This window comes from Protopterus annectens, chromosome 3.part0 (assembly GCF_019279795.1).
Source record: "Protopterus annectens isolate FY-2018-M chromosome 3.part0, PAN1.0, whole genome shotgun sequence".
NCBI lineage: Eukaryota > Metazoa > Chordata > Ceratodontiformes > Protopteridae > Protopterus > Protopterus annectens.
The window spans coordinates 1,709,870,420-1,709,898,362 of record NC_056731.1 but is presented as its reverse complement, the minus strand read 5'-3'; the positions used below and the strand labels follow the sequence as shown (position 1 = coordinate 1,709,898,362).

At 43.2% G+C, this 27,943-nt stretch overlaps 1 protein-coding gene across 2 annotated transcripts in view; it reads left to right on the top strand.

Annotated features, from left to right (window-relative positions):
• The window catches only part of DCDC2 (doublecortin domain containing 2), a 1,207,165-nt gene that overhangs the window by 841,295 nt on the left and 337,927 nt on the right, over window positions 1–27,943 (top strand). For both annotated transcript variants that reach the window (XM_044065744.1, XM_044065743.1), the window contains exon 8: window positions 14,579–14,653. In XM_044065744.1, the coding sequence (XP_043921679.1) occupies window positions 14,579–14,653 (75 nt within the window). The remainder of the gene's footprint in view (window positions 1–14,578; window positions 14,654–27,943) is intronic.

Genomic DNA, 27,943 nt, shown 5'->3' with positions numbered 1-27,943 from the left:
AAACTGAGGCTCCATATGCCTGAGTTTCTGGTAGCTGAGGTGAATGGAAAAGATTTCATGGCACCTATCAAAATGAGTAGAGCAAGTTCTCTGATGCCCTGGTCAAATTTCCCCCAGTATTATAAATACCACCTTGAGTCTTCTGTGAAAAGAGGCCACTAGACTAGTAGGCCTAACTTGGTCAACAAAGGATAAAAACAAAAAAAAAAAATTCCAATCTGTCAATCTGGAGGAACTGGCTTTACCAAGAAAAGTCTCCTCACTTCAGTGTAAGGAAGAGGAAGCACTCTTCTGAGCATTGACACCTGCAGTGGAGCAGGGTAGGTGTCACTAGTCTGATCGGTGACAGATGCCTGGAGGCGGGACTAGTCTGATCACTGACAAATGCCAGGAGGTGTCACTAGTCTGATCACCGACAGATACCTGGAGGTGTCACTAGTCTGATCATGGACACATGCCTATAGGTGTCACTAGTCTGATCGCTGACAGATGCCTGGAGGTGTCAGTAGTCTGATCACTGACAAATGCCTGGAGGTGTCATTAGTCTGATCACTGACACATGCCTGGAGGTGTCACTCATCTGATCACTAACAATTGCCTGGAGGAATCACTAGTCTCATCCCTTGCACATGCCTAGAGGTATCACTAGTATGCTCGCTGACAGATGCCTTTAGGTGTCATTAATCTGATCAATGACACATGCCTAGAGGTGTCACTAGTCTGACTGACAGATGCCTGGAGGTGTCACTAGTCTGATCTCTGACAGGTGCCTAGAGGTGTCACTAGTCTGATTGCTGACAGATGCCTAGAGGTGTCACTAGTTTGATCACTGACAAATGCCTGGAGGTATCACTGGGGTCATCACTCACACATGCCTCGAGATGTCATTAGTCTGATCGCTGAAAGATGCCTGGAGGTGTTACTAGTCTGATCACTGACACATGTCTAGAGATGTCATTAGTCTGCTTGCTGACAGATGCCTGGAGGTGTCACTAGTCTGATCATCAAATGTCTGGAGGTGTCATTAGTCTGATCACTGACAAATGCCTACAGGTATCACTAGTATGATCATAGACAGATGCCTAGTGGCATCACTAGTCTGATCAGTGACACATGCCTGGAGGTGTGACTAGTCTGATCAATGACAAATGCCTGGAGGTGTCACTAGTCTGATCGCTGACACATGTCTGGAGGTGTCACTAGTCTGATCACTGACAAATGCCTAGAGGTGTTATTAGTCTGATCACTGACAAATGCCTAGAGATGTCACTAGTCTGATCCCTGAAAGATGCCCGGAGGTGTTAGTAGTCTGATCACTGACAGATGCCTGGAGGTGTCACTAATCTGATCATTGACAAATACCTGGAGTTGTCACTAGTCTGACAAATGTCTGATAATGTCATAAGTCTGATGAATGACACTTGCCTAGAGGTGTCAGTAGTCTGATTGCTGACAAATGCCTAAAAGTGTCATTAGTCTGATTGTTGACAAATGCCTGGAGGCGTCACTAGTCTGATCACTGACACATGCCTGGAGGCATGACTAGTCTGATCGCTGACAGATGCGTGGAAACATGACTAGTCTGATTGATGACTAATGCCTGGATTTGTCACGAGTATGATTACTGACACATGCCTAGAGATGTCATTAGTCTCTTCAGTCACAAATGCCTACAGGTGTCACTAGTCTTATGACTGACAGATGTCTAGAGGTTTCACTAGTCAGATCACTGACAGATGTCTAGAGGTTTCACTAGTCAGATCACTGACAGATGCCTGGAGGTGTCACTAGTCTGATCACTGACAAATGTTTGGAAATGTCACTAGTCTGATCACTGACAAATGTCTGGAGGTGTCACTAGTCTGATCACTGACAAATGTCTGGAGATGTCACTAGTCTGTTCACTGACAAATGCATAGAGGTGTCACTAGTCTGATCCCGGTCAGATGTCTGGAGGTGTCACTATTCTGATCACTGACAAATGCCTTTAGGCGTCACTAGTCTGATCACTGACTCAGCCCTGGAGGTGTGACTAGTCTGATCGCTGACAAATACCCAGAGGTGTCACTAGTCTGATGACAGACGCATACCTAGAGGTGACAGTAGTCTGATCACTGACAGATGCCTAAAGGTGTCATTAGTCTGATTGCTGATAAATGCCTGGAGGCGTGACTAGTCTGATCGCTGACAAATAACTTTATTTTTCATGGTTATGATTACTGACACATCCCCTAATGGTGCCATTAGTCTGATCAATGACAAATGCCTACAGGTGTCTCTAGTCTGATCACTGACAAATGTCTGGAAGTGTCATTGGCATGATCAACAAATGCCCTGAGGTGTCAGTAGTCTGATCGCTGACAGATGCCTTGAGGTTTCACTAGTCTGATCACTGACAGATGCCTGGAGGTGTCACTAGTCTGATCGCTGACAGATGCCTGGAGGTGTCACTAGTCTAATCACTGATGCATGCCTTGAGGTATCACTAGTCTCATCACTCGCACATGCTTAGAGGTGTCACTAGTCTGATCGCTGACAGATACCTGGAAGTGTCACTAGTCTGATCAATGTCAAATGTCTTGAGATGTCACTAGTCTGTTCACTGACAAATGCATAGAGGTGTCACTAGTCTGATCGCTGACAGACGTCTGGAGGTGTCACTATTCTGATCATTGACAAATGCCTGGAGACGTCACTAGTCTGATCACTGACACATGCCTAGAGGTGTCACTAGTCTGATCGTTGACAAATGCCTAAAGGTGTCATTAGTCTGATCACCAATAAATGCCTGGAGGTGTCATTGATCTGATCACTGACAAATGCCTGGAAGTGTCATTAGTCTGATAACTGAAAAATGTCTAGATGTTTCATTAGTTGATCGTGGACAGATGCCTGGAGGTGTCACTAGTCTGATCACTGACAGATGCCAGGAGGTATCACTAGCACATGCCTAGAGGTGTCACTAGTCTGATCGCTGACAGATGCCTCGAGGTGTCACTAGTCTTATCAATAACACATGCTTAGAGGTGTCACTAGTCTGATGACTGACAGATAACTGAAGGTGTCACTAGTTTGATTGCTGACAAATGCCTAGCGGTGTCACTAGTCAGATTGCTGACAGATACCTGGAGGTATTTTTTCTCACTGTTGAATGCCTGGAGGTATCACTAGGGTCATCACTCGCACATGCCTAGTGTTGTCACTAGTCTGATCGCTGACAAATGCCTGGAGGTGTTACTAATCTGATCGCTGACAGATGCCTGGAGGCGTGACTAGTCTGGTCACTGAAAAATGCCTAGCGGTGTCACTAGTCTGATCACTGACACATGCCTATAGGTGTCATTAGTCTGCTCGCTGACAGATGCCTGGAGGTGTCACTAGTCTGATCACCAACAAATGTCTGGAGGTGTCATTAGTCTCATCAATAACACATGCCTAGAGGTGTTACTAGTCTGATTGCTGACAGATATCAGGAGGTGTCACTAGTCTAATCACTGATGGATGCCAGGAGGTGTCACTAGTGTGATCGTTGATGGATGCCTGGCGGTGTCACTAGTGTGATCGCTGACAGATGCCTGGAGGTGTCACTAGTGTGATCGCTGACAGATGCCTGGAGCTGTCACTAGTGTGATCACTGAGAGATGCCTGGAGGTGTCACTAGTTTGATCACTGAGAGATGCCTAGGGATGTCACTAGTCTGATCACTGACAGATGCCTGGAAGTGTTAATAATCTGATCGCTGAGAGAAGCCTGGAAGCGTGACTAGTCTGATCCCGGACAGATGCCTAGAGGTGTCACTAGTCTCATCACTTGCACATGCCTGGAGGTGTCACTAGTCTAATTGCTGACAGATGCCTGGAGGTGTCACTAGTCTGATCACTGACAGATACCTGGAGGTGTCACTAGTCTGATCATTGTCAAATGTCTGGAGATGTCCTAGTCTGATCACTGACACAGCCCTGGAGGCATGACTAGTCTGATTGCTGATAAATACCTGGAGGTGTCACTAGTCTAATCACTGACACATGCCTAGAGGTGCCACTAGTCTGATCGGAGACAAATGCCTAGAGGTGTCACTTGTCTGATCACTGACAAATGCCTAAAGGTGTCATTAGTCTGATCACCAACAAATGCCTGGAAGTGTCATTGATCTGATCACTGACAAATGCCTGGGAGTGTCATTAGTCTGATAACTGAAAAATGTCTAGATGTTTCACTAGTCTGATCGCGGACAGATGCCTGGAGGTGTCACTAGTCTGATTAGTGACAGATGCCAGGAGGTATCACTAGCACATGCCTCGAGGTGTCACTAGTCTGATCAATGACACATGCTTATAGGTGTCACTAGTCTGATGAATGACAGATAACTGGAGGTGTCATTAGTCTGATTGCTGTCAAATGCCAAGAGGTGTCACTAGTCAGATTGCTGACAGATGCCTGGAGGTAGTTTTCTCACTGTCAAATGCCTGGAGGTATCATTAGGGTCATCACTCGCACATGCCTATAGGTGTCACTAGTCTGATCGCTGACAAATGCCTGGAGGTGTTACTAATCTGATCGCCGACAGATGCAAGGAGGCGTGACTAGTCTGATCACTGAAAAATGCCAAGAGGTGTCACTAGTCTGATCACTGACACATGCCTAGAGGTGTCATTAGTCTGCTCTCTGACAGATGCCTGGAGGTGTCACTAGTCTGATCACCGACAAATGCCTGGAGGTGTCATTAGACTCATCAATGACGCATGCCTAGAGGTGTCACTAGTCTGATTGCTGACAGATGCCTGGAGGTGTCACTAGTCTAATCACTGATGGATGCCAGGAGGTGTCACTAGTATGATCATTGACGGATGCCTGGAGATGTCACTAGTGTGATCGCTGACAGATGCCTGGAGGTGTCACTTGTGTGATCTCTGACAGATGCCTGGAGGTGTCACTAGTCTGATCACTGACAAATGCCTAGGGATGTCACTAGACTTATCGCTGACAGATGCCTGGAAGTGTTAATAATCTGATCGCTGAGAGATTACTGGAAGCGTGACTAGTCTGATCGCTGACAGATGCCTAGAGGTGTCACTAGTCTGATCACTGACAAATGCCTGGAGGTATCACTAGTCTCATCACTCGCACATGCCTAGAGGTGTCACTAGTCTGATCGCTGACAAATGCCTGGAGGTGTTACTAATCTGATCGCTGACAGATGCCTGGAGGCGTGACTAGTCTGGTCACTGAAAAATGCCTAGCGGTGTCACTAGTCTGATCACTGACACATGCCTATAGGTGTCATTAGTCTGCTCGCTGACAGATGACTGGAGGTGTCACTAGTCTGATCACCAACAAATGTCTGGAGGTGTCATTAGTCTCATCAATAACACATGCCTAGAGGTGTTACTAGTCTGATTGCTGACAGATATCAGGAGGTGTCACTAGTCTAATCACTGATGGATGCCAGGAGGTGTCACTAGTGTGATCGTTGATGGATGCCTGGCGGTGTCACTAGTGTGATCGCTGACAGATGCCTGGAGGTGTCACTAGTGTGATCGCTGACAGATGCCTGGAGCTGTCACTAGTGTGATCACTGAGAGATGCCTGGAGGTGTCACTAGTTTGATCACTGACAGATGCCTAGGGATGTCACTAGTCTGATCACTGACAGATGCCTGGAAGTGTTAATAATCTGATCGCTGAGAGAAGCCTGGAAGCGTGACTAGTCTGATCCCGGACAGATGCCTAGAGGTGTCACTAGTCTCATCACTTGCACATGCCTAGAGGTGTCACTAGTCTGATTGCTGACAGATGCCTGGAGGTGTCACTAGTCTGATCACTGACAAATGCCTAGGGATGTCACTAGACTTATCGCTGACAGATGCCTGGAAGTGTTAATAATCTGATCGCTGAGAGATTACTGGAAGCATGACTAGTCTGATCGCTGACAGATGCCTAGAGGTGTCACTAGTCTGATCACTGACAAATGCCTGAAGGTATCACTAGTCTCATCACTCGCACATGCCTAAAGGTGTCACTAGTCTGATTGCTGACAGATGCCTGGAGGTGTCATTAGTCTGATCACTGACAAATGCCTCGAAGTGTCATTGGTCTGATCACTGACAAATGTCTAGTGGTGTCACTAATCTGATCACTGACAAATACATGGAAGTGTCACTAGTCTGATCATTGTCAAATGTCTGGAGATGTCCTAGTCTGATCACTGATACAGTCCTGGAGGCATGACTAGTCTGATTGCTGATAAACACCTGGAGGTGTCATTAGTCTGATCGGAGACAAATGCCTAAAGGTGTCATTAGACTGATCGCTGACAAATGCCTACAGGTGTCACTAGTCTGATCACCGACAAATGCCTGAAGATGTCATTGGTCTGATCACCGACAAATGCCTGGAAGTGTCATTAGTCTGATCCCGACAAATGCCTGGAGGTGTTTTTAGTCTGATCACTGACAAATGCCTGGAGGTGTCATTAGTCTGATCAATGACACATGCCTAGAGGTGTCACTAGTCTGACTGACAGATGACTGGAGGTGTCACTAGTCTGATCGCTGACAAATGCCTAAAGGTGTCACTAGTCTGATCGCTGACAAATGCCTAAAGGTGTCACTAGTCTAACTGACTATGCCTGGAGGTGTCAATAGTTTGCTCATTGACAAATGCCTGGAGGTATCACTAGGGTCATCACTCACATATGCCTAGAGGTGTCACTAGTCTGATCTCTGACAAATGCCTGGAGGTGTTACTAATCTGATAGCTGACAGATGCCTGGAGGCGTGACTAGTCTGATCACTGACAAATGCCTAAAGGTGTCACTAGTCTGATCACTGACTCATACCTAGAGGTGTCATTAGTCTGCTCGCTAACAGATGCCTGGAGGTGTCACTAGTCTAATCATCGACAAATGCCTGGAGGTGTCATTAGCCTGATCACTGACAAATGCCTACAAGTGTCACTAGCCTGATCGCTGACAGATGCCTGGAGGTGTCACTAGTCTGATCACTAACAGATGCCTGGAGGTGTCACTAGTCTGATCACTGACAGATGCCAGGAGGTGTCTTTAGTGTGATCACTGTTAGATGCCTGGAGGTGTCACTAATGTGATCGCTAACAGATGCCTGGAGGTGTCACTAGTCTGATCGCTGAAAGATGCCTGGAGGTGTCACTAGTCTGATCGCTGACAGATGCCTGGAGGTGTCACTAGTCTGATCACTGACAGATGCCTGGAGGTGTCACTAGTCTGATCGCTAACAGATGCCATGAGGTGTCACTAGTCTGATCACTGATAAATGCCTAGGGATGTCACTACTCTGATCGCTGAAAGATGCCTGGAAGTGTTACTAATCTGATCGCTGAGAGATGCCTGGAAGCGTGACTAGTCTGATCGCTGACAATTAGTCTGCTCGCTGACAGATGCCTGGAGGAGTCACTAGTCTGATCACAAACAAATGCCTGGAGGTGTTATTAGTCTGATCACTGACAAATGCCTACAGGTGTCTCTATTCTGATCGCTGACAGATGCCTGGAGGCCTGACTAGTCTGAACGCTGACAGATGCCTGGAAGTGTGACTAGTCTGATCGCTGACAGATGCCTGGAAGTGTGACTAGTCTGATTGCTGAGAAATGCCTGGAGGTGTCACTAGTCTGATCACTGACACATGCCTAGAGATGTCACTATTCTGATCACTGACACATGCCTGGAGGTGTTATTAGTCTGATCACTGACAAATGTGTGGAGGTGTCACAAGTCTGATCGCTGACAGATGCCCAGAGATGTCACTAGTCTGATCACTGACAAATGCCGAGAGATGACACTAGTCTGATCCCTGAAAAATGCCCAGAGGTGTTACTAGTCTGATTGCTGACAGATGCCTGGAGGTGTCACTAGTCTGATCACTGACAAATGCCTATAGGTGTCACTAGTCTGATCACTGGCACATGCATAGAGATGTCATTAGTCTGCTCACTGACTGATGCCTGGGGGTGTCATTAGTCTGATCACCGACAAATGCCTCGAGATGTCTTTAGTCTGATCACTGACAAATGCCTTCAGGTGTCACTAGTCTGATTGCTGACAGATGCCTGTAGGTGTCACTAGTCTGATCACTGACAGATGCCAGGAGGTGTCACTAGTGTGATCGCTGATAGAAGCCTGGTGGTGCAACTAGTCTGATCATTGACAGATGCCTGGAGGCATCACTAGTCTGATATCTGACACATGCCTGGAGGAGTGACTAGTCTGATTGCCTACAGATGCCTGGAGGTGCGACTAATCTGATTTCTGACAAATGCCTGGAGGTGTGACTAGTCTGATCGCTGACACATGTCTAGAGGTGTCACTATTCTGATCGCTGACAAATGCCTAGAGCCGTCACTAGTCTTATCACTAACAAATGTCTGGAGGTGTTATTAGTCTGATCACTGAAAAATGGCTGTAGGTTTCACTAGTCTGATTACTGACAGATGCCCAGAGATGTCACTAGTCTGATTACTGACAAATGTCCGGAGATGTCACTTAGTCTGATTACTGACAAATGCCCAGAGATGTCACTAGTCTGATTACTAACAAATGTCTAGAGATGTCACTAGTCTGATCGCTGAGAGAAGCCTGGACGTGTCACTAGTCTGATCGCTGACAGATGCCTGGATGTGTCACTAATCTGATCACCGACAAATGCCTGGAGGTGACACTAGTCTGATCGCTGACAGATGCCCAGAGGTTTCACTAGTCTGATCGCTGAGAAATGCCTAGAGATGTCACTAGTCTGATCTCTGAGAAATGCCTAAAGATGTCACTAGTCTGATCACTAAAAAATGCCTGGAGGTTTTACTAGTCTGCTCGCTGACAGATGCCTGGAGGTGTCACTAGTCTGATCACTGACAAATGCCTGCAGGTGGCACTAGTATGATCGCTGATAGATGCCTGGAGGCAACACTAGTATGATCACTGACAGATGCCTGGTGGCATCACTAGTCCAATCACTGACACATGCCTGGAGGTGTCACTAGTCTGATCACTGACAAATGCCTGGAGGTGTTACTAGTCTGATCGCTGACAGATGGCCAATGATGTCACTAGTCTGATCACTGAGAAATGTCTAGAGATGTCACTAGTCTGATCGCTGAAAAATGCCTGAAGGTGTTAGTTGTCTGATCACTTACAAATGCCTAGAGGTGTCACTAGTCTGATCGCTGAAAGATGCCTGAAGGTGTCACTAATCTGATCATTGACAAATGCCTGGAGGTGTCACTAATCTGATCATTGAGAAATGCCTGGAGGTGTCACTTGTCTGATCACCAACAAATGCCTGGTAGTGTCACTAGTCTGATCACCGACAAATGCCTGGTAGTGTCACTAGTCTGATCACCGACAAATGCCTGGTAGTGTCATTAGTCTGATCAATGACACAGCCTAGAGGTGTCACTAGTCTGCTTGCTGACAAATGCCTAAAGGGTGTCATTAGTCTGAATGCTGACAGATGCCTAAAGATGTCAGTCTGATTGCTGATAAATGCCTAAAGGTGTCATTAGTCTGATTGCTGACAGATGCCTAAAGGTGTCATTAGTCTGATTGCTGACAAATGCCTAAGGGTGCCATTAGTCTGATTGCTGACAAATACCTGGAGGCGTCATTAGTCTGATTGCTGACAAATGCCTGGAGGCGTCATTAGTCTGATTGATGACAAATGCCTGGAGGCACCACTAGTCTGATTACTGAGACATGCCTGGAGGCATGACTAGTCTGATTACTGAGACATGCCTGGAGGAGTGACTAGTCTGATCGCTGACAGATGCCTTTAGGCGTGACTAGTCTGATTGCTGACAAATGCCTGGATTTGTCACAAGTATGATTATTGACACATGCATAGAGGTGTCATTAGTCTGATCACTAACAAATACCTACTGGTGTCACTAGTCTGATCACTGGCAAATGCCTGGAGATGTCACTTGTCTGTTCACTGACAAATGCATAGAGGTGTCACTAGTCTCATCACTGACAGATGTCTGGAGGTGTCACTATTCTGATCACTGACCAATGCCTGGAGGCATCACTAGTCTGATCACTGACACAACCCTGGAGATGTGACTAGTATGATCATTGTCAGATGCATGGAGGTGTCAGTAGTCTGATCACTGGCAAATGTTTGAAGATGTCACAAGTCTGTTCACTGACAAATGCATAGAGGTGTCACTAATCTGATCACTGACAGATGTCTGGAGGTGTCACTATTTTGATCACTAACAAATGCCTGGTGGCATCACTAGTCTGATCACTGACATAACCCTGGAGGTGTGACTAGTCTAATCGCTGATAACTGCCTGGAGGTGTCACTAGGCTGATCACTGACAGATGCCTAGAGGTGTCTCTAGTCTGATCATTGACAAATGCCTAAAGGTGTCATTAGTCTGATTGCTGACAAATGCCTGGAGGAGTGACTAGTCTGATCGCTGACAAATGCCTGGATTTTTCACGAGTGTGATTACTGACACATGCCAAGAGGTGTCATTAGTCTGATCACTGACAAATGCCTGGAAGTGTCACTAGTCTGATCACCGACAAATGCCTGGAGGTGTCGTTATTCTGATTGCTGACAGATGCCTGAAGGTGTTGTTAGTCTGATCGCTGACAGATGCCTGGAGGTGTCACTAGTCTGATCGCTGACAGATGCCTGGAGGTGTCACAAGTCTGACCGCTGACAGATGCCTGGAGGTGTCACAAGTCTGATCGCTGACAGATGCCTGGAGGTGTCACAAGTCTGATCGCTGACAGATGCCTGGAGGTGTCACTAGTCTGATCGCTGACAGATGCCTGGAGGTGACACTTGTGTGATCACTGACAAATGCCTGGAGGTATCATTAGTCTCATCACTCGCACATGCCTAGAGGTGTCACTAGTCTGCTGACAAATGCCTTGAGGTGTCATTAGTCTGATCACTGACACAGCCCTGGAGACCTGACTAGTCTGATTGCTGTTAAATACCTGGAGGTGTCACTAGTCTTATCACTGACACATGCCAACAGGTGTCACTGATCTGATCACTGACAAATGCCTAAAGGTGTCATTAGTCTGATAACTGACAAATGCCTACAGGTGTCACTAGTCTGATCACCGACAAATGCCTGGAGGTGCCATTGGTCTGATCACTGACAAATGCATGGAAGTTTCATTAGTCTGATCACTGAAAAATGTCTATAGGTGTCACTATTCTGATCGCTGACAGATGCCTGGAGGTGTCACTAGTCTGATCACCGACAAATGCAAGGAGGTGTTACTTTTTTGATCTCTGACAAATGCCTGGAGGTGTCACTAGTCTGATCAATGACACATGCCTAGAGGTGTCTCTAGTCTGATGACTGACAGATGCCTGGAGATGTCACTAGTCTGATTGCTGACAAATGCCTAGAGGTGTCAGTAGTCTGATTGCTGACAAATGCCTAGAGGTGTCACTAGTCTGATCGCTGACAGATGCCTGGAAGTATCACTAGGCTCATCACTCGCACATGCCTAAAGGTGTCACAAGTCTGGTCGCTGACAGATGACTGGAGGTGTCATTAGTCTGATAACCGACAAATACCTGGAGGTGTCATTAGTCTGATCAATGACATATGCCTAGAGGTGTTACTAGTCTGACAGATGACTGGAGGTGTCACTAGTTTGATCACTGACAAATGCCTGGAGGTGTCATTAGTCTGATCACTGACAAATGCCTACAAGTGTCACTAGTCTGTTCACTCACAGATGCCTGGAGGTGTTACTAGTCTGATCATTGACAGATGCCAGGAGATGTCACTAATGTGATCGCTGATAGATTCCTGGAGGCATTACTAGTCTGATCGCTGACAGATGCCTGGAGGCGTCACTAGTCTGATTGGTGACAGATGCCTGGAGGCATCACTAGTCTGATCGTTGACAGATGCCTGGAGGTGCCACTAGTCTGATCGCTGACAGATGCCTGGAGGCATCACTAGTCTGATCGCTGACAGATACCTGGAGGTGTCACTAGTCTGATCACTGACAGATGCCTGGAGGCATCACTATTCTGATCGCTGACAGATGCCTGGAGGCATCACTAGTCTGATAGCTGACAGATGTCTGGAGGCGTGACTAGTCTGATCAATGACAAATGCCTAGAGGCGTCACTCGTCTGATCACTGAAAAATGCCTAGAGGCGTCATTAGTCTGCTCACTGACAGATGCCTGGAGGTGTCACTAGTCTGATCACTGAGAAATGCCAGGAGGTGGTGTGATCACTGATAGATGCCTGGAGGCGGCACTAGTCTGATTGGTGACAGATGACTGGAGGTGTCACTAGTCTGATTGCTGACAGATGCCTGAAGGTGTCACTAGTCTGATCACTTACACATGCCTAGAGGCGTGACTAGTCTGAACACTGACAAATACCTGGAGGCGTAACTAGTCTGATTTCTGACAAATACCTGGAGGTGTGACTAGTCTGATCACTGACACAGGTCTAGAGGTGTCACTAGTCTGATCACTGACAGGTCTAGAGGTGTCACAATCTGATCACTGACAGGTCTAGAGGTGTCACTAGTCTGATCGCTGGAAAATGCCTAGAGGTATCACTAGTCTGATCACTGACAAATGCCTGGAGTTGTCACTTGCCTTATCACTAACGAAAAACACAATGGGCAACACCAGGAGTCAGTCCACTAACGAAGCTTTATTTTATTAACGCTTTCATGCACAACACTATGTGCACTTCTTCAGACGGTCTGAAGAAGTGCACATAGTGTTGTGCATGAAAGCGCTAACACAATAAAGCTTCATTAGTGGACTGACTCCTGGTGTTGCCAATTGTGTTTTTCGTTTTTGACTTAGTTTCTTTGTGGTTTATTCACTTGCCTTATCACTGACAACTGCCTAGAGGTGTCACTAGTCTGATTGCTGAAAGATGCCTGGAGGTGTTACAAGTCTGTACTCTGACAAATGCCTAGAGGTGTCACTAGTCTGATCGCTGACAGATGCCTGGAGGCATGACTAGTCTGATCACTGACAAATGCCTAGAGGTGTCACTAGTCTGATTGCTGACAGATGCCTGGAGGTGTCAGTAGTCTGATCTCTGACACATGCCTAGAGGTGTCACTAATCTGATCGCTGACAGATGCCTGGAGTTGTCACTAGTCTGATTACCGACAAATGCCTGGAGGTGTCATTGGTCTGCTCTTAGACAAGTGCCTGGAGGTGTCTTTGGCATCATTGGTCTGGTCTTTGACAAATGCCTGGAGGTGTCATTGGTCTGATCTCTGACAAATACCTGGAAGTATCATTAGTCTGATTACTGCCATATGGCTGGAGGTGTCTTTAGTCTGAACACTGACAAATGCCTGGAGATGTCAGTAGAGTTTAATTATGAAATTGCATGGATTTTAAGCTGAAAAAGTAACAGATATAAATACAGAATATGTCACTTCCTTTGCATGTTCCAACATTTATATATATATATATATATATATATATATATATATATATATATATATATATATATATAATGTTTACCATCAAAATGTCGCATGTCAGTTATGCGACGTGGAAAGGGGAAAGGCAGTGTTCTGAGTTGTCTTAATATTGATTTTCAAAATCACGAATCCACAATAGCGATTTGGTATTTTGAACGGAGATCACACTATAGTGGAAATGGAAAATTTACCCTTTCCTTCACTGTAGTGCAGTCTCAGAGTGTTTATATATAAGTAGTAGGGGATGTGGGGAGTGCTGCCCTCACATGGGGGGTGCAGTGGGGCTTGCCCACCTGCAAAATGTTCATGGCACATAACCGGAAGTGTAGGTATTTTCGGTAAAGTCGACATACCTGAATTGTCGACTTTGCTTAATTCCTACTTTTGGTTATGCCAGTGATTGGTAATGTGTTTTATGACATTTTGGGTCGCATATATAAACACTTCACTTGCAATTGTCAGTTGCAAGATTTTATACATATATATATATATATATATATATATATATATATACTAACATTTATTAGCCTTGTTGCTCAACTGATGAAATAATGGCCGTTAGTCGCAGAAAAAAGTGCAGTACTAAATCTTGATTAAATATTGACATATAATTTTTATACATTTCATGTAAACGTAAGTCCAAAACAGTGAGACACAAATTAATAAATGGAGAGCAATAACACAGTGACACACAGCAAAAAAGTAGATTGTGGCTTTGTGTACAGTATGCAGTGTGCATACATTATACACAGTGCTCAGTACTGAAATACGTTATACACAGTGATATAGGAATTAACTAGAAACTTGCCAAGCAGTAGTGTGGAGAGACAAATATATTGAGTGGAATACAAATACAGTTATAATGAGTGGTGGTCCTAAGAAGGTTTGTTGAGTATGAGATTGCATTGAATTGAAATAATGCTCTTAGGGAATGCTATAAACCAAAAAAAAAAAGTAGAATTTCTTACACCAGGAAACATTGAATTCCATATAGCAGCAGACAGTCTGAAAATTTTTCACTGTAGAGTTGAAGTTGCTTGGTGGTCTAAGCAGGGTAGTATTTTATTTTCTTATTTCTGATGACATTTTTGATGTTACAGCCTTTGTAGATTTCCCGAATGGCACCAGGAGATATAGCCTAAGCCGTATTTTACACTCTTCTCACAGAGACCATGGTAAGTTATAGTTTACTGATTAGCTTTTTGAAGATTTTTGATTTGTCAGTCACTATTCTGTCATTATGGCATTTGATAAACTGCTTAATAAATTCATCATTGCTATTACCAAGAAGCAAAGTAGTGAGCTTTTATTGAATGATTTATTTGTTGTGACTTTCTGCTAAGAGAATACAACAGCATGTACTCCAGTAATACTTAACAAATAGGAAGTATATGTAGATTCCCATGAAGTGGTGCAGGCTGTAGTCAAGAACCTCAGGTACTTTGAATCGTTTTTTGGGTTCCTCTTCAGTGGGTGTACTGATGGGATTTTCCGTCCTGCCCTCCATAGTTTAGCTACTTTTGTCTTCAGTGCTCACACTAAGGGGAATAACACATACTAGGATGTACACTGGACTAGAAGAGTATGCCTAATTCCTGTGCCTGATAGTTTTTTGCTGTTCTTGCCAAGTTCTGATTTCTGCCCTGATGATCATTTTAGGAAAGAGTCTATATTTGATGTCTGGTAAATAACAGTCCACCTACATGCTCGTGTGGCCACCAGATTATTAGCAAATAACAGCCCCAACATTATTTTTGCTGTCTTGGCGAAGAACATTTAGACCAATAGCAGCATGGACAGGGGCTAAAGGTGGAGGTGTCTCGATCTACATTAGCAACAAATACAAATCCAGGTTGGTTAAAAAAAAGATACCCTGGAGTTCATCCACATCCAGTTCTCCATAGACAAGGTTCCTTACCATATCCTGACCAGCTACAGGTAGCCATCTGTGACCCATCCATGAAACTCACAACACTTACCTAGATCTACTAGAGGCACTCAGCATCCAACCAAACACCCTATTCATGGGAGACTTTAACTGCCCCTCTATAGACTGGGAAACATGCACTGCCTCTAACTCACAGGCACAATGGTTCCTGGACTTTATCATCACAAATACCATGGACCAGATAGTGTGAACTCCACCCAGGAGATCAAGTATATTGGACGCAGTACTCATCAACATGGGGGAGCATTGCACATCCCCCCATGTCACTTCTTCATTGGTGAAGTTGGGCCACAAAGCTGTCTCACTTGAAATAAAAATCAACCCGGAAAACCGAACTAAACCTGTAACTTTTCTAAAGCAATCTACATCCTTTTCAGTGACACTTTGTCAAAATTCATGGCTCCCCAAACCCCAAGAACACAGCTACCTATGAAGAATTACTTACAGAAACCCTGAACAAACATGTAAATGGCTGCATTAAGACTGCTGTACCTACCAGAAGTAAGCCCAGATTTCACACCAAAACCAAACCCCCACTGGTGGGATCCTTACCTTAACAGGCTATATAACAAAAGAAAAAAGTCATGGCCTAAGGAAAAACTCTCATAGAGACAAGAGCTGTCTGATTAAATTAAGCAGGAAACTAAGAGGTCTAATAAAGTACAAGGCCAATTACAAGGTCAGGATACCCTCCCAGGTTATGGACAATTACAAGGCTTTCTTCAGCTATATTAGGAACCTTAAGGGTAACACTCAGCAGTGTGCAGAACTGGTGGTAAATGGCACAACCTTCACTGACCAGGGTGACATAGTAAATCCCCTCGCCAATAAATTTAGCTCCAATTTTGCCCCCACTACCCTCTATGAAATCCCTTCTAACATTTCCCCCCAACTATCAACAGGGAGCAAGACCTGGTGGCACTCACTAAGGCCAAAAACAGTTCTTCAATGGGCCCTGAAAATGGCTCTGGTTGTCTTCTTAATAGCCTAAAACATGACTTTGCAGGACCACTTGAGACAGTCTTCAACTACAGCCTCAAAACAGGATATATGCCAGGTGAATGGAGGGCTGTAACAGCCATCCCATTTCATAAGGATGGACTAGCTGAACTCGGGAACTACAGACCTGTCAGTCTGACAAGTCTAATATGCAAAACCATGGAATGAATTACCAGGAAAATGATAAACAAATACATTGGTAACTTACAGACACTGGATCCATCCCAGTTTGGCTTTGTTAAGGGAAGGTTTTGACTACTAAGCCTGATAGACTTCTTTTAGAGGATCACCAGTGATACTGATAAGGAGAAAATGGTGTAAGGCACCTACCTTGATATGGCTAAGGCATTGGATACAATACTCCACTCAAGTATTGTTGAGAAATTCTCATAACTAGGCATAAATCCCTGCATAACTCTCAGGATTTCTGGCTGGCTCACAGAACCCAAGAAGTCAGGATCGGTGAGACCACCTACAACAGGAGAGAGGTCACCAGTGGAGTACCCCAGGGCTCTGTGCTGGGCCCTCTCCTGTTTGGCATCATCTTCTCAGAAGTCAAGGCTAATGTCAAGGCCTCTGGCTAGCCAAGTTTGCAGATGACTGTAAATTGGAATCTATCCATAGAGTTCCCCCTTGATACCAACATCCTACAAGAGGATCTAATGAAAATGCCAAAGCTATAGACTAAAACTCAACATGAAGAAATCCATTATAGTGCCCTTTGGGAAATCATCCACCCAAGCTAATTACTCCATTGATAAAACACCTCTAAGAGTTGACTCAATAGTTAGGGATCTGGGAATATATGTAGACAGTATTCTAGCCTTCAACTAACACATAGCCAAAATAGTAAGAAAATCATTCTATTTCACCCTTCTCATAGCCAAAGATATTGCATCCAGGTTTGAAGAAGTTATAGTACCACTCTACCCAGCCCTTATCAGACACAGCTCTAGGCCTGTCATGCTGAAGTTGGATGCAGTTGAGCATGTACAGTACAGGGATTACAAGAGACCTACCTTATACACTGACCTGAGCTGGAGTACCATGTGAAAGTGAATGACAGGGAGGGCAGACATTATTCACACCCTCCTGGAGGAGGGACTTCCGGTTCTCATGTATCACCAACCCTCACTCAGTTGCATGTCTTTTGTCTTCTTGGATCTTGAGTGGCTATATAGGGTACTCTAGCAGCAACCAATTTGAACACTGTGCCCGGGGTGCAAGTAAGTAACACCGATCTCCTTGTTCATTTGTAGAACCTCCCTGAGACTGGCTTGCATGCAATGAGTGATTCATCAAGTCACTAAACAGATTCTCAGTGGTTGTACTCAGGACATAAAACTGTTTTCCTCAGACTCCCTTATTGATCCAGCATGGCCTGATGGCCTAAGGTGAATAGGGCCCAGCAGGACCTTCTGTGCCCTAGTTTACAGGTCATGCCCTCATTGTCAGACAACTGTTTGATATCTGGTGACACCTGCCCTTGTGTTTGAAGAACAGTACCATTGGGGGCATGGAATGTGCCAATTGCAGGCTTGGCATAGGCCTGTCTTCTCATATCTGCTATGGCATACACATCCACAGGCATTAGTACTTTGATGCTGAACTTGCAGTACTCACCTTTCACATGCTGCAATGTTCATTGGAAAGCTGTGATTAGGGGTGGTTTTAATACCATTTATGCCCTCAAAAGGTCAGATGAATCAGAGACATTTATCTAAGAGATTTATAAGGACAATGAGGGCTCTCATTCCCTCTAGCTTCCACAAGATTACCCCCTTCTTTTGGGAAATCTCAGCCTGATTAAGTCCTCTGTAGTCTGGCTTGTATCTCTTCTACCTTCTTCAAAGTATTATCTTAGTAAATATCTAGGAAAGAAAAAAAAAAATATCACTGGAACAAGTGCTCAGGGATTATTTATACATTCTGAAAATATCTGGATAGCACGCTCCCTGCTCCCAAAAAGGCAAATGCCATCTACAAGTTCCCATTTCAATGAAATAATATCTTAACCATCTTAAAGTGGACTCTGTTTTAATGAGTGTGGTCCATCACAGATTCTAGAGACTACAGCACCTGTTTACATTATACCACCTGATAAGGTAATCATGGACAGGGCTTCTCCTTTACACATCTGGGTTCTGATCCCTCAACTGTCTGTCTCACCTGTCCACATTCTAATTTTGCCTACTGCATCAGGCTCTGGAAGGGCATGTGCCTCTTTGTGATTCTGGGGTCAAAGAACTGCCACTCAAGACCTTTCCTGTGGCTTCCATATTGGAATGCCATGTGAGCAGCAGTAATTTTGACTATGTTGATGTTAAGGCTAGAGCAGTGGGCGGGGATATGTGAAGTGGTGGAGCAAGTGTATCCTGGTCCCTGGGTTGTTTTCAGTCCACTGACATCTATGTTTTGTTCCTGCTCTCGTACTTTTCTGTCATACTCTCTTCCATGCTTTCTCACTCATCTTATTTATTGGGTCTGTTCTTTGCATAAAGTATATTGGATATTACTTTAGTAGACTCAAGGTTCTGCCTCATTATTGGTACATTAAATCTCCTTTACCCACCATGCGATTCATATTTATAAATGATGCCATCTCTGAGCCCTATGGTCCAAAGCTGCTATCCTGCTGAATTTATCTAGATGAACTGAATGTGTGTGTGTGTGTGTGTGTGTGTGTGTGTGTGTGTGTGTGTGTGTGTGTGTGTGTGTGTGTGTGTGTGTGTGTGTGTGTGTTTATGGTGTATGACTTTTTGAAGACTTTAAGCCTTAAGGTATAACAAATGTACTGTCTTCATTGCTTTTACAAGTGGTATACCTGAAACAATTTTTCTTCTCTGACAAATAAGATGATCTGCCATTTCTCCATTTACATTTTCATGTCTCATTGCACATCTTTCGTTCTGTTTTAATTACAAGCATACAATAAGTAAAGCAGAAAAGCATGGATCATGCATATATTCAACGTGGTGAAATGCTAGGCTAACAGTAGCTAAGGAAGGCTTTCTGTTTTTTTTTTTAAAATTGTCACTTCTTCAATGCAGTGAAAATTAAATTAGCATATGATACAGGATATCTACAACGTGGGGTTTTCAGTCCGAGTAGTCAGATATATTGCCTTCCTTACATGTAAGTTGGCAAGTATTTCTGCATTACATATTGTTTGTGATTGTTTAGTAAAACCTATACACATTTGTAATAGTTTTAAAATTACCAGGAAGAATACAGCACCACAATGGAAAGAAAGCAATTATGATCAAGATTTAACAAAACTTGCAACATATTTAATGGGCTATTTATGATGCATATGCTCCTTCCTGTTGTTCATGTTCCTACCTAGATAGGAGATATCATTTGTAAACAAATAAACTTCCACTAAGTGTATAATTAATAGTGAAATGACAATTATGATTCATCTCCTGTTTGGTATCTACTTCTCTGAAGTCCAGGCCAACACGAAGGGACTCTGGCTGACAATGTTCACGGACGATTGCAAGTTGGTGCCATAATTAACTCCTCAAGTAATGTTGACATCCTACAGAAAGGCCTCACTGAGACCAATGACTGGTGTCAGAACTATGGCCTTAAGCTCAGTGCCAAAAAATGTGTCATCATCCCCTTTGGGAAAAACCCAGTTCCCATGAATTACCACATCGATGGTAGTCCACTGAACACAGAAGGTGTTATAAGAGACCTGGGAACACAGGTTGACAGCAACCTCTCTTTTGACCACCACATTGCCACTGTGGTCAGAAAGTCCTTTTATGTGGCACATCTCATTACTAAGGGTTTTGCATCCAGGAAGAAAGACGTCATTGTCTCCCTCTACTCTTCCCTCATTACGCCAGTCATTGAGTACAATGCCCCATTTGGCATGTACCTCACTAGACACCTGCAACAACTGGAGAGGCCGCAAATGTACCTCACAAAGAGGATCCTAGGCCTTAAACATTTGTCCTATATGGACAGACTAAAAGAACTCCAACTATTCTCTGTCTCATACCGCCTACTTAGAGGCGATCTCTGCTTGACTTACAAAGCCATGTCTAACCCAGCTCTCTTAGAAATGCTACATCTAAAGAAATCCCAATCCTTCCACACTACACACTCCAGAGACCTCAACCTCATTACCACACTCAACAGAGCAAGATGGAGGGACAGGTTCATAACCCAAAGGCTGCCCATGCTATGGAATAGACTTCCCATACATGTCAAGTGGAGCACCTCACTGGCCCTCTTCAAGAGAAATCTTGATGAGTGGATGGGAAATAGAAAATTCACCTCAGGGATCACTCCAGTGACTCGGCTCTACAGAGGCACTGGGAACTAAGGTCGGGTGGCACAATGCCAGGGTAATCCTATGAGCTAGGCTTGTAAAGGCTCCAGGGCCATTAGCGTGGAACACACGTATGAAGCAGTCTGTGCTATATTGCTGTAGCATGCCTGGCTCTACTCTTTTTGCATTTTCAAGATCAACTATATATAATTAAGAGACAATAAGTTTTATTTTATTTTTATTTATTTTACATTGTTGACTGGGATAGTCCGACTGGATCAAAGTCCATTTACAGTAGAGGCCCTCGGAGATAAGCTCCAACATATACAAGAACAATAGAAAATGAAATAAGACATAGATATAAAAATAATATAAAATATAAAATAGTAACGCAGATAAAATATAAAAATGCAGATAAAAATGCATTCAGACTAAAAATAGTACAATTTTATAAGTAGGATATTTCATAAGGTATATAGGTTCACATTGAATAGACAAGTATACAGGATAGAAATTACCCTGGTTGTAGTCAGGAGAAGTAAACAATATCTAATAGATAAGTAAATTACATACATCTTGTTGGTTTAGCCAGGCTTGTCACAGTGGCATAGCCAGTTTGATGCCAGATGTTGTTTAATTGTGGCTTTAAATTGGCATATGGAGGAGAGCATGGTCATGGCAGCTGGAAGTATGTTCCAGGTTCTACTTACAGAATTTGCAAATAGGGCCATGCCAGCAGCATTGTTAATTTTAGTTGTCTGTATTTGTAGCTTATTAGATGAGCGGAGCAGTTTCGTGTTATTATGGGGGAGGATAGAGTTTCTAAGGGCTGGAGTATTGTCCGGGTTATAGAGGATTTTGTTAGCCACTATCAGCAGGTTGTACTTAGGAAATTCCAGCCATCCAAGCTGTTTGAGGTAGATACAGTGGTGGCTTCTGAATGGCAGGCCTGTAGCAAACCTGGCAATGTGATTATAACAGGTTTTTAGTCTATTAAGTTCAGATTTACTTATACTGGCTAGAAGGGGGGAGGCATATAGGAGTGTCGAAAGTAGGTGCAAGCGAGCAATGGCTATTTTAGCTGGGGGGGGGGGGTGAGGAAGGCTTTGATTCTATAGAGTGACCCAAGTTTTTTATTGATGGTCTTGATTGTCTGATGTACATGGAGGTCAAATTTTAAGTTATTGTCTATAGTGACACCCAGTAATTTTTTATTGGGGTCAGGGGAAATGACTGTCCCGTCTTTTGCATTTATGGTGAAGGAGAAGGGTACAGACCTTTGGGTTGGTGGGAATACGAGCATTTTAGTTTTTTTGGGATTAAGTAGCAGGCGACGCTTGGCGAGCCAGTTTTCTATGGCAGTGAATGTGGACTGGGTATCCTTCTTTAGATCAGTGGGAGATACAGCTGAGCAGATCAGAGTGGAGTCATCAGCGTATTGGATACAGCTCATGTTTGGTATGATAGTAGGCAGGTCATTGATAAAGATGGAAAACAGTAGTGGTCCTAGTATGGAGCCTTGTGGTACTCCAATAGTGTTTGGTAATAGATTAGAGAGCTTATTCTGCCAGAGGACAGCCTGTTGTCTGTTATTAAGATAGGATGTAAACCAAAGAAGGGCTTTGGGATCTAGGCAGAGGGTATGCAGGGTCCTAATCATAAGTTGATGATCAACCATATCAAATGCCTTGGAAAGATCCAAGAAGAGGGCAGATGAAGTGTGATTATTGTTGTGGTTATTGTTAATGGTGTTAGTGAAGGACAATAGGGCTGTGGTAGTACTATGATGTGGGCGAAAGCCATGTTGGGTATCAGCCATAAGGTGATTCTGGATTAGGTGTTGCATGAATTGTTTATGTATACATTTCTCCATAATCTTAGCAAGTGGAGAGAGTATGGCTATGGGCCTATAATTAGAGTATTCAGTAGAGGAACCTCCTTTATGTAATGGAATAACATAAGATGTTTTCCAGATGTTAGGAATTTTGGCTTCAGATATGGTGCAGTTGATTAGAATAGAGATTGGATAGGCAATGGCATCTGCTGACATTTGCAGATATTCAGCTGGGAGTTGGTCAGCAGAGAGTGTGGTGGGTTTTAGTTTTTTGATCAGTCTGCAAATAAAGGAAGTTGACACAGGCTTAAAGCTGAATAAGTTATGGCTATTAGAGTTAGTGGTATTATAGTCAGGGGAACTTGGAGGTAGTTGGGTGGCAAGAGCTTAAATAGTCTCAGTGAAGAAATGGTTAAAACTATTTGCAACCTCTTCTGGGGGTTTATTAGTGGTGGCAGCAGGGCTAGGTGTCGATGTTTCACCAGGATACAGTAACTTGTTGATCCCAGCCCAGAACTTTTGAGGATTATTCTGATTAGTCATCTGTAACCTACAATAGTAGTGTTTTTTATCTTGTAAGACAAGTCTTTTTGTTTCCTTCCTCACATGCCTGTATTTATTATGATCATGAGGGTCTTTGGTATGGCGCCAGGTAGCCCAGAGTTTATTTCTACAGGCTATTTTTAGTCTTGATTCTTTGGAAAGCCAAAGTACGTTTTTACCTTTTGTTTGCTTTAGGCGGGCAGGAGCATGTGAGTCTAGAATTTCAAGAAATTTATTGTTAAAATAGGTGACAGCCTCCTCTAAGGGGAGATGCTTTAGTTTAGACCAGTTGCAGCAGTTAAGTTCCAGTTGAAGTTTGTCTAAGTCAAGGTCCCTTTTGCTTCTAACTTTCCTGAGCAAGGGTTGTTGTGGGATAATGGCTTTTTGTTTAACTATGTAGGTAAGGAGATGATCACTTAGATCCTCAGGGAGGGTACCTGCAGTGTATATTTGGGGGTTACTATGTACAAGTATCCAATCCAGTATACTATATTTTTGGGTGTGTTTGCCTAATCTGGTAGGGGTGACTATGGTTTGAGTGAATGCATGGAGGTTGATGTGAGTGGAGGGGGATTTTGAGGAACAGGAACCCCAATCAATATTAAAGTGTCCCAGGACTAGGGTTTCTTGGGGGTACTGAGAGGATAGCCAGTGAAGAGTGTCTTCGAGTGTGGCTACATTGTTATCTGGGGGAATGTAGATGCAATTAATGTTAATGCTTTTATTTTTGTTGAGTTGAAATTTGGTAGCTAATATTTCAGAGTTATTGATCTGAGGTGGTTGAAGTACTTCTGTGGTTACATTCAGTTCAGATTTATAAAGGACAGCTACTCCCCCCCCTTTCCTATTAGCCCGATCCAGCCAGTGTAGATTATACCCAGGTGGTAGGATTTCATTATCGGTAGTAGAAGGTTTTAGCCAAGTCTCAGATAGACAAAGTACCTCAGGGGAATAGACAGCTAGGAGAGCATGCAGTTCATGTATTTTTTTGTTAATACTCCTAATATTAAGATGACATACCAAGAGGGAGTTAGTAGGTCTATTGATTATGTTCTTGTGATAACAGTCACCATTAGAAGGTGATTTGGGGGTAGTTGGGCCTGGGTTAGGGTGTATGTCTCCACTGAGTATAAGGTTTAGTCTATACTCAGTAGTGAGTGTTTTGAGTTTGTTTAAAAGTTTGTCATATAATTTGGATTTAGTACTGATGCACTGGGGGTTATTACACTGTAGGAGTGAGAATGAAGATAAATTTTGTCCTGTTTTGGTGCCCTGGTTAAATGTATAACTGAAGTTGGATAGTTTTTCATTTAGGGGCATAGTGTGTCCTACAGGGAACTGATACCTGGTGAGCTGTTGGTTTTCATACAAAGTAAGGATATAGGTTACAAGGAGGGTGGGTAGTAAGGAGTATTGTAACATTATGGCAGTGTGTAGTTAGGAGGTTAACTATTGTAAAATGAAAGAACAGAAGAAGATTGGATAGGTTTGAAGGGAAGCAAGGTGGGTGGAGAGGTAGTGATAGTTGAAAGCTGATAGGGAGTAAGGCCAGGAGGGAGGAAGTAATGATAGAAGAGTTGATAGGTTGTAGTAATGGGGATGTGGCTGAGTACCTATAAATGTAGAGGTACTGGGGGGTGAGAATTGGGGGCAGGGAGGGGTGCGGAGCGAGCTCGAATGCAGTGAGGGCGAGCGGAGCAGGGCTTACACATTCAAGCAAGTGGTGGGCTAAGGTAAGTATTTGTGTTATATAAAAAGAAGTTTACTCTTTTATGTCTTAATTATGTACTTATTTTATGTAAAATAAAGTAGAAGTTAAAAGTAGAGCTATATACTTAGCCTGATTTTTTGTTAAACTGGTGTATGGGTGTTAGAATATTAGTGAGGGAGAACCTAGTGAAAATGCTATGTGCAAGAGTTTAAACTGGGTTAAATATTAGCATTCTAACTGCTAGGGCTGTTCCTTTGGTTTTAGTTATTTATAGGGAATCAAAAAGCTATGGGGTACGATCTATAGGTGCCTTTAGACCCAGAGCGCACAGCTACAGTATTTATAGGTTAAATACAGTTTTCAGGTCTTAACCTTAGGTGGGGTAGTTCAATCCCCAGGTAGGTGTCTTTGGGCACAGAGTTCAGGGTTTCTCCTTTCTGGGTGAGGTTCTTTATTAATTTGTTAGAGGGGAAGCTTCCTTAGGTGAGGTAGTTCAATCCCCAGAAATCCTGCATAAAGAAAGTTAATAATTTCCAATTATAGTCAAACTTACCCTGTTTCCCTGAGGTTCTTAAACTTTTATTTCCATCTGCATGAGGTAGTCAGTCTCCTGTTCTACTTTTATTTTAGGTGAACATTCTTGGGTATTATTATTGTTATTATTTGCCCTGGGATATCTGTTGAAGTTAAGTTGCCCTTGTCTTTAGGTGAAAAGCAAACATACATGCATACATGAATAAATAAATAAACTTTGTTACTCTTACTTGCTAATCCTTGTCAGGCAAGAGCAAGCCTCATACCTTTACTGTACAACTGCAGACTGACTCATGCAAATTTGTGGGTGTGGCCCACTTCTCTCCCCTCCTACCCCAATTCCTCAGCTTTCCCCCAGATCCTCACATTTAACCTTTCTGTAACACATATTCAAATCTCTCTCTCTGACCAATCACTTACAGCCATAAAATACATTCAAACCTCCTCTTTTCTCTGATGCATCCATCTGCAACCCCTTTTTTTCCAGTTTTTGCACATGGAGTCAGGGTGTCAGTTCAACAGTGACAATCATCTAGAGTCAAGGTTTACACCACCAGGTGGCTAACTAAAGTTTGCACTCCTGTCAGGACAGACAAAATCAAGTCAATGCACATCCTCACACCTCTAAGCTCCACATGTTAACCCACTACTATGATATTTCCCAACTCAGCCATACTGGGTCCACTCCACTCAAAATTCATGCAACAAGCAAATTAGAGGCTCTTAAATATTTCACATAATATTTTTCCAAGCCTGTACCACAACAGCATTCGCCTAACACTAACACAGGCTCATTGAAGTTCTGTCCTCATATAAACCTACTCATCCAATCCACCCACCCACCCACTCTCTCTCTAATCATGATATAGTCACTAGTTCACCCACACTTTCCTTCCTCCTAATCCTCACCTGTTTAACTTCCTATTACTTATGAGCTCTGTCACACTTTTCATTTCCCTCATCCTGTATCTTGCTGACAAAACCAATAAACTCCCACCTGAACTCACCAGACATGGTTCCCTACTTATTCCCTGTCAAAACTGTAGACTTTCTTAAGTGTAATATAATCCTTCACCCCCCCACAACCAATAAACCCAGCCTGAAACCAAAAAATAAATTAAAATGACAGTTTATCACTTCATCTGCCAAAACTTAAAATGCAGTGGTGACATACATCCTTATCCTGGCCCAAACTGTACCCCTCACTCATTCCAGCCTACTACTACTTCTATCAATCCCAGCTGTTTCCCATACAATACTCCACAAACTCCTTTTTTCTGCTTATCATCCACAATTAACATTAGAAGTATGTATAACAAACTACCAAAATTCCATGCGTAGTTTGCATTGCATTCACCTGACACAGTTCTAATAAGAGAGACATGGCTAAAAAATTAAACAAAAGATAATGAGATGCTCCCACTGGATTATAACATGTTCATGGCAGACAGAAACCATAACAGCGGTGATGAAGTTGCAGTACTCTATGAAAACACTATACTGCTTACCCTATCACCTCTAACATCCCCCATTAGACAAAAATGAAGTCCTCATACCTACTTTCAACTCTCAAACTAAATCAGCACAAATCATTGTACTTATTAGGGGCTCATATCATACCTGGAAACAATCAGAGCACAGTGAAATATCTCTTTTGGTTGGTAGCATCCAACATCCCCAATGAAAGAATATTAGGTAACTTCAGTACTGACTGTCTCTCTCTCTCACACTCCACTAACAGCTCACCCATACCATAAATATGGACTAACACAGCTAATTGCCACTTCCAGTCAATTTAACAATAAAAAATAACAATGGTACCACAATAGACTGGATACTCACTGTACTTCTATGTCTGGTAAAATCAATAGCTCCCCGACCCCCTCAGACTCTTTAACTGACCATCTCCCTATGCTTGCCACAATAAAAAAAAAAAAAAAACACAGCTTTAATGTAATGTGTAATCTCTCAAATTTTAACAAAGACACATTCGTGTCATACCCAAAAAACAGTATAAGCGGACTTGCCTAAAGGACATACCATTTGTTGATGATGTAGCTCACTTCAGTAATATATTCCTAAAAGTCTTAACTGAACTATTTAGAAAAAAAAGGTTAAGTTAAATCCTGCCCCCTGGCTATCCAGAAGCACAAAACATCTCATGAAATTTAGAGATGCTGCTTGGAAACCTAGGGCTACAAACAAAACTAGGCCAAACTATAAAAAATTCGGACAGGTTAGAAACAGAGCCAAATACCATACTAAATTAGAAGAAAAACAAAATACACTAACCTCAAAATAAAAATTATCGTAATCACAAATTATTCTAGTTTTCTATAAATCATCTTCTAAATCCTGACCATTCAACACAGCCTTCACCTACACTCAAATCTAACAACCCAGCTGACATTACTAAGGAATTTAACTCTAACTTTATTAAATCAGTCTCTTCTTTACTAAACAACTCTACACAAAACAATGCAATGAACACATTGCAAGATCTAATATTTCCTCATACTCTGCCTCTCCAGCCAGTCCCCACTGCTATCATCAAACTACTGATACTTAAACTAAAACCAACCTCTATAGGTCCAGATAATCTGATTGGTGGATA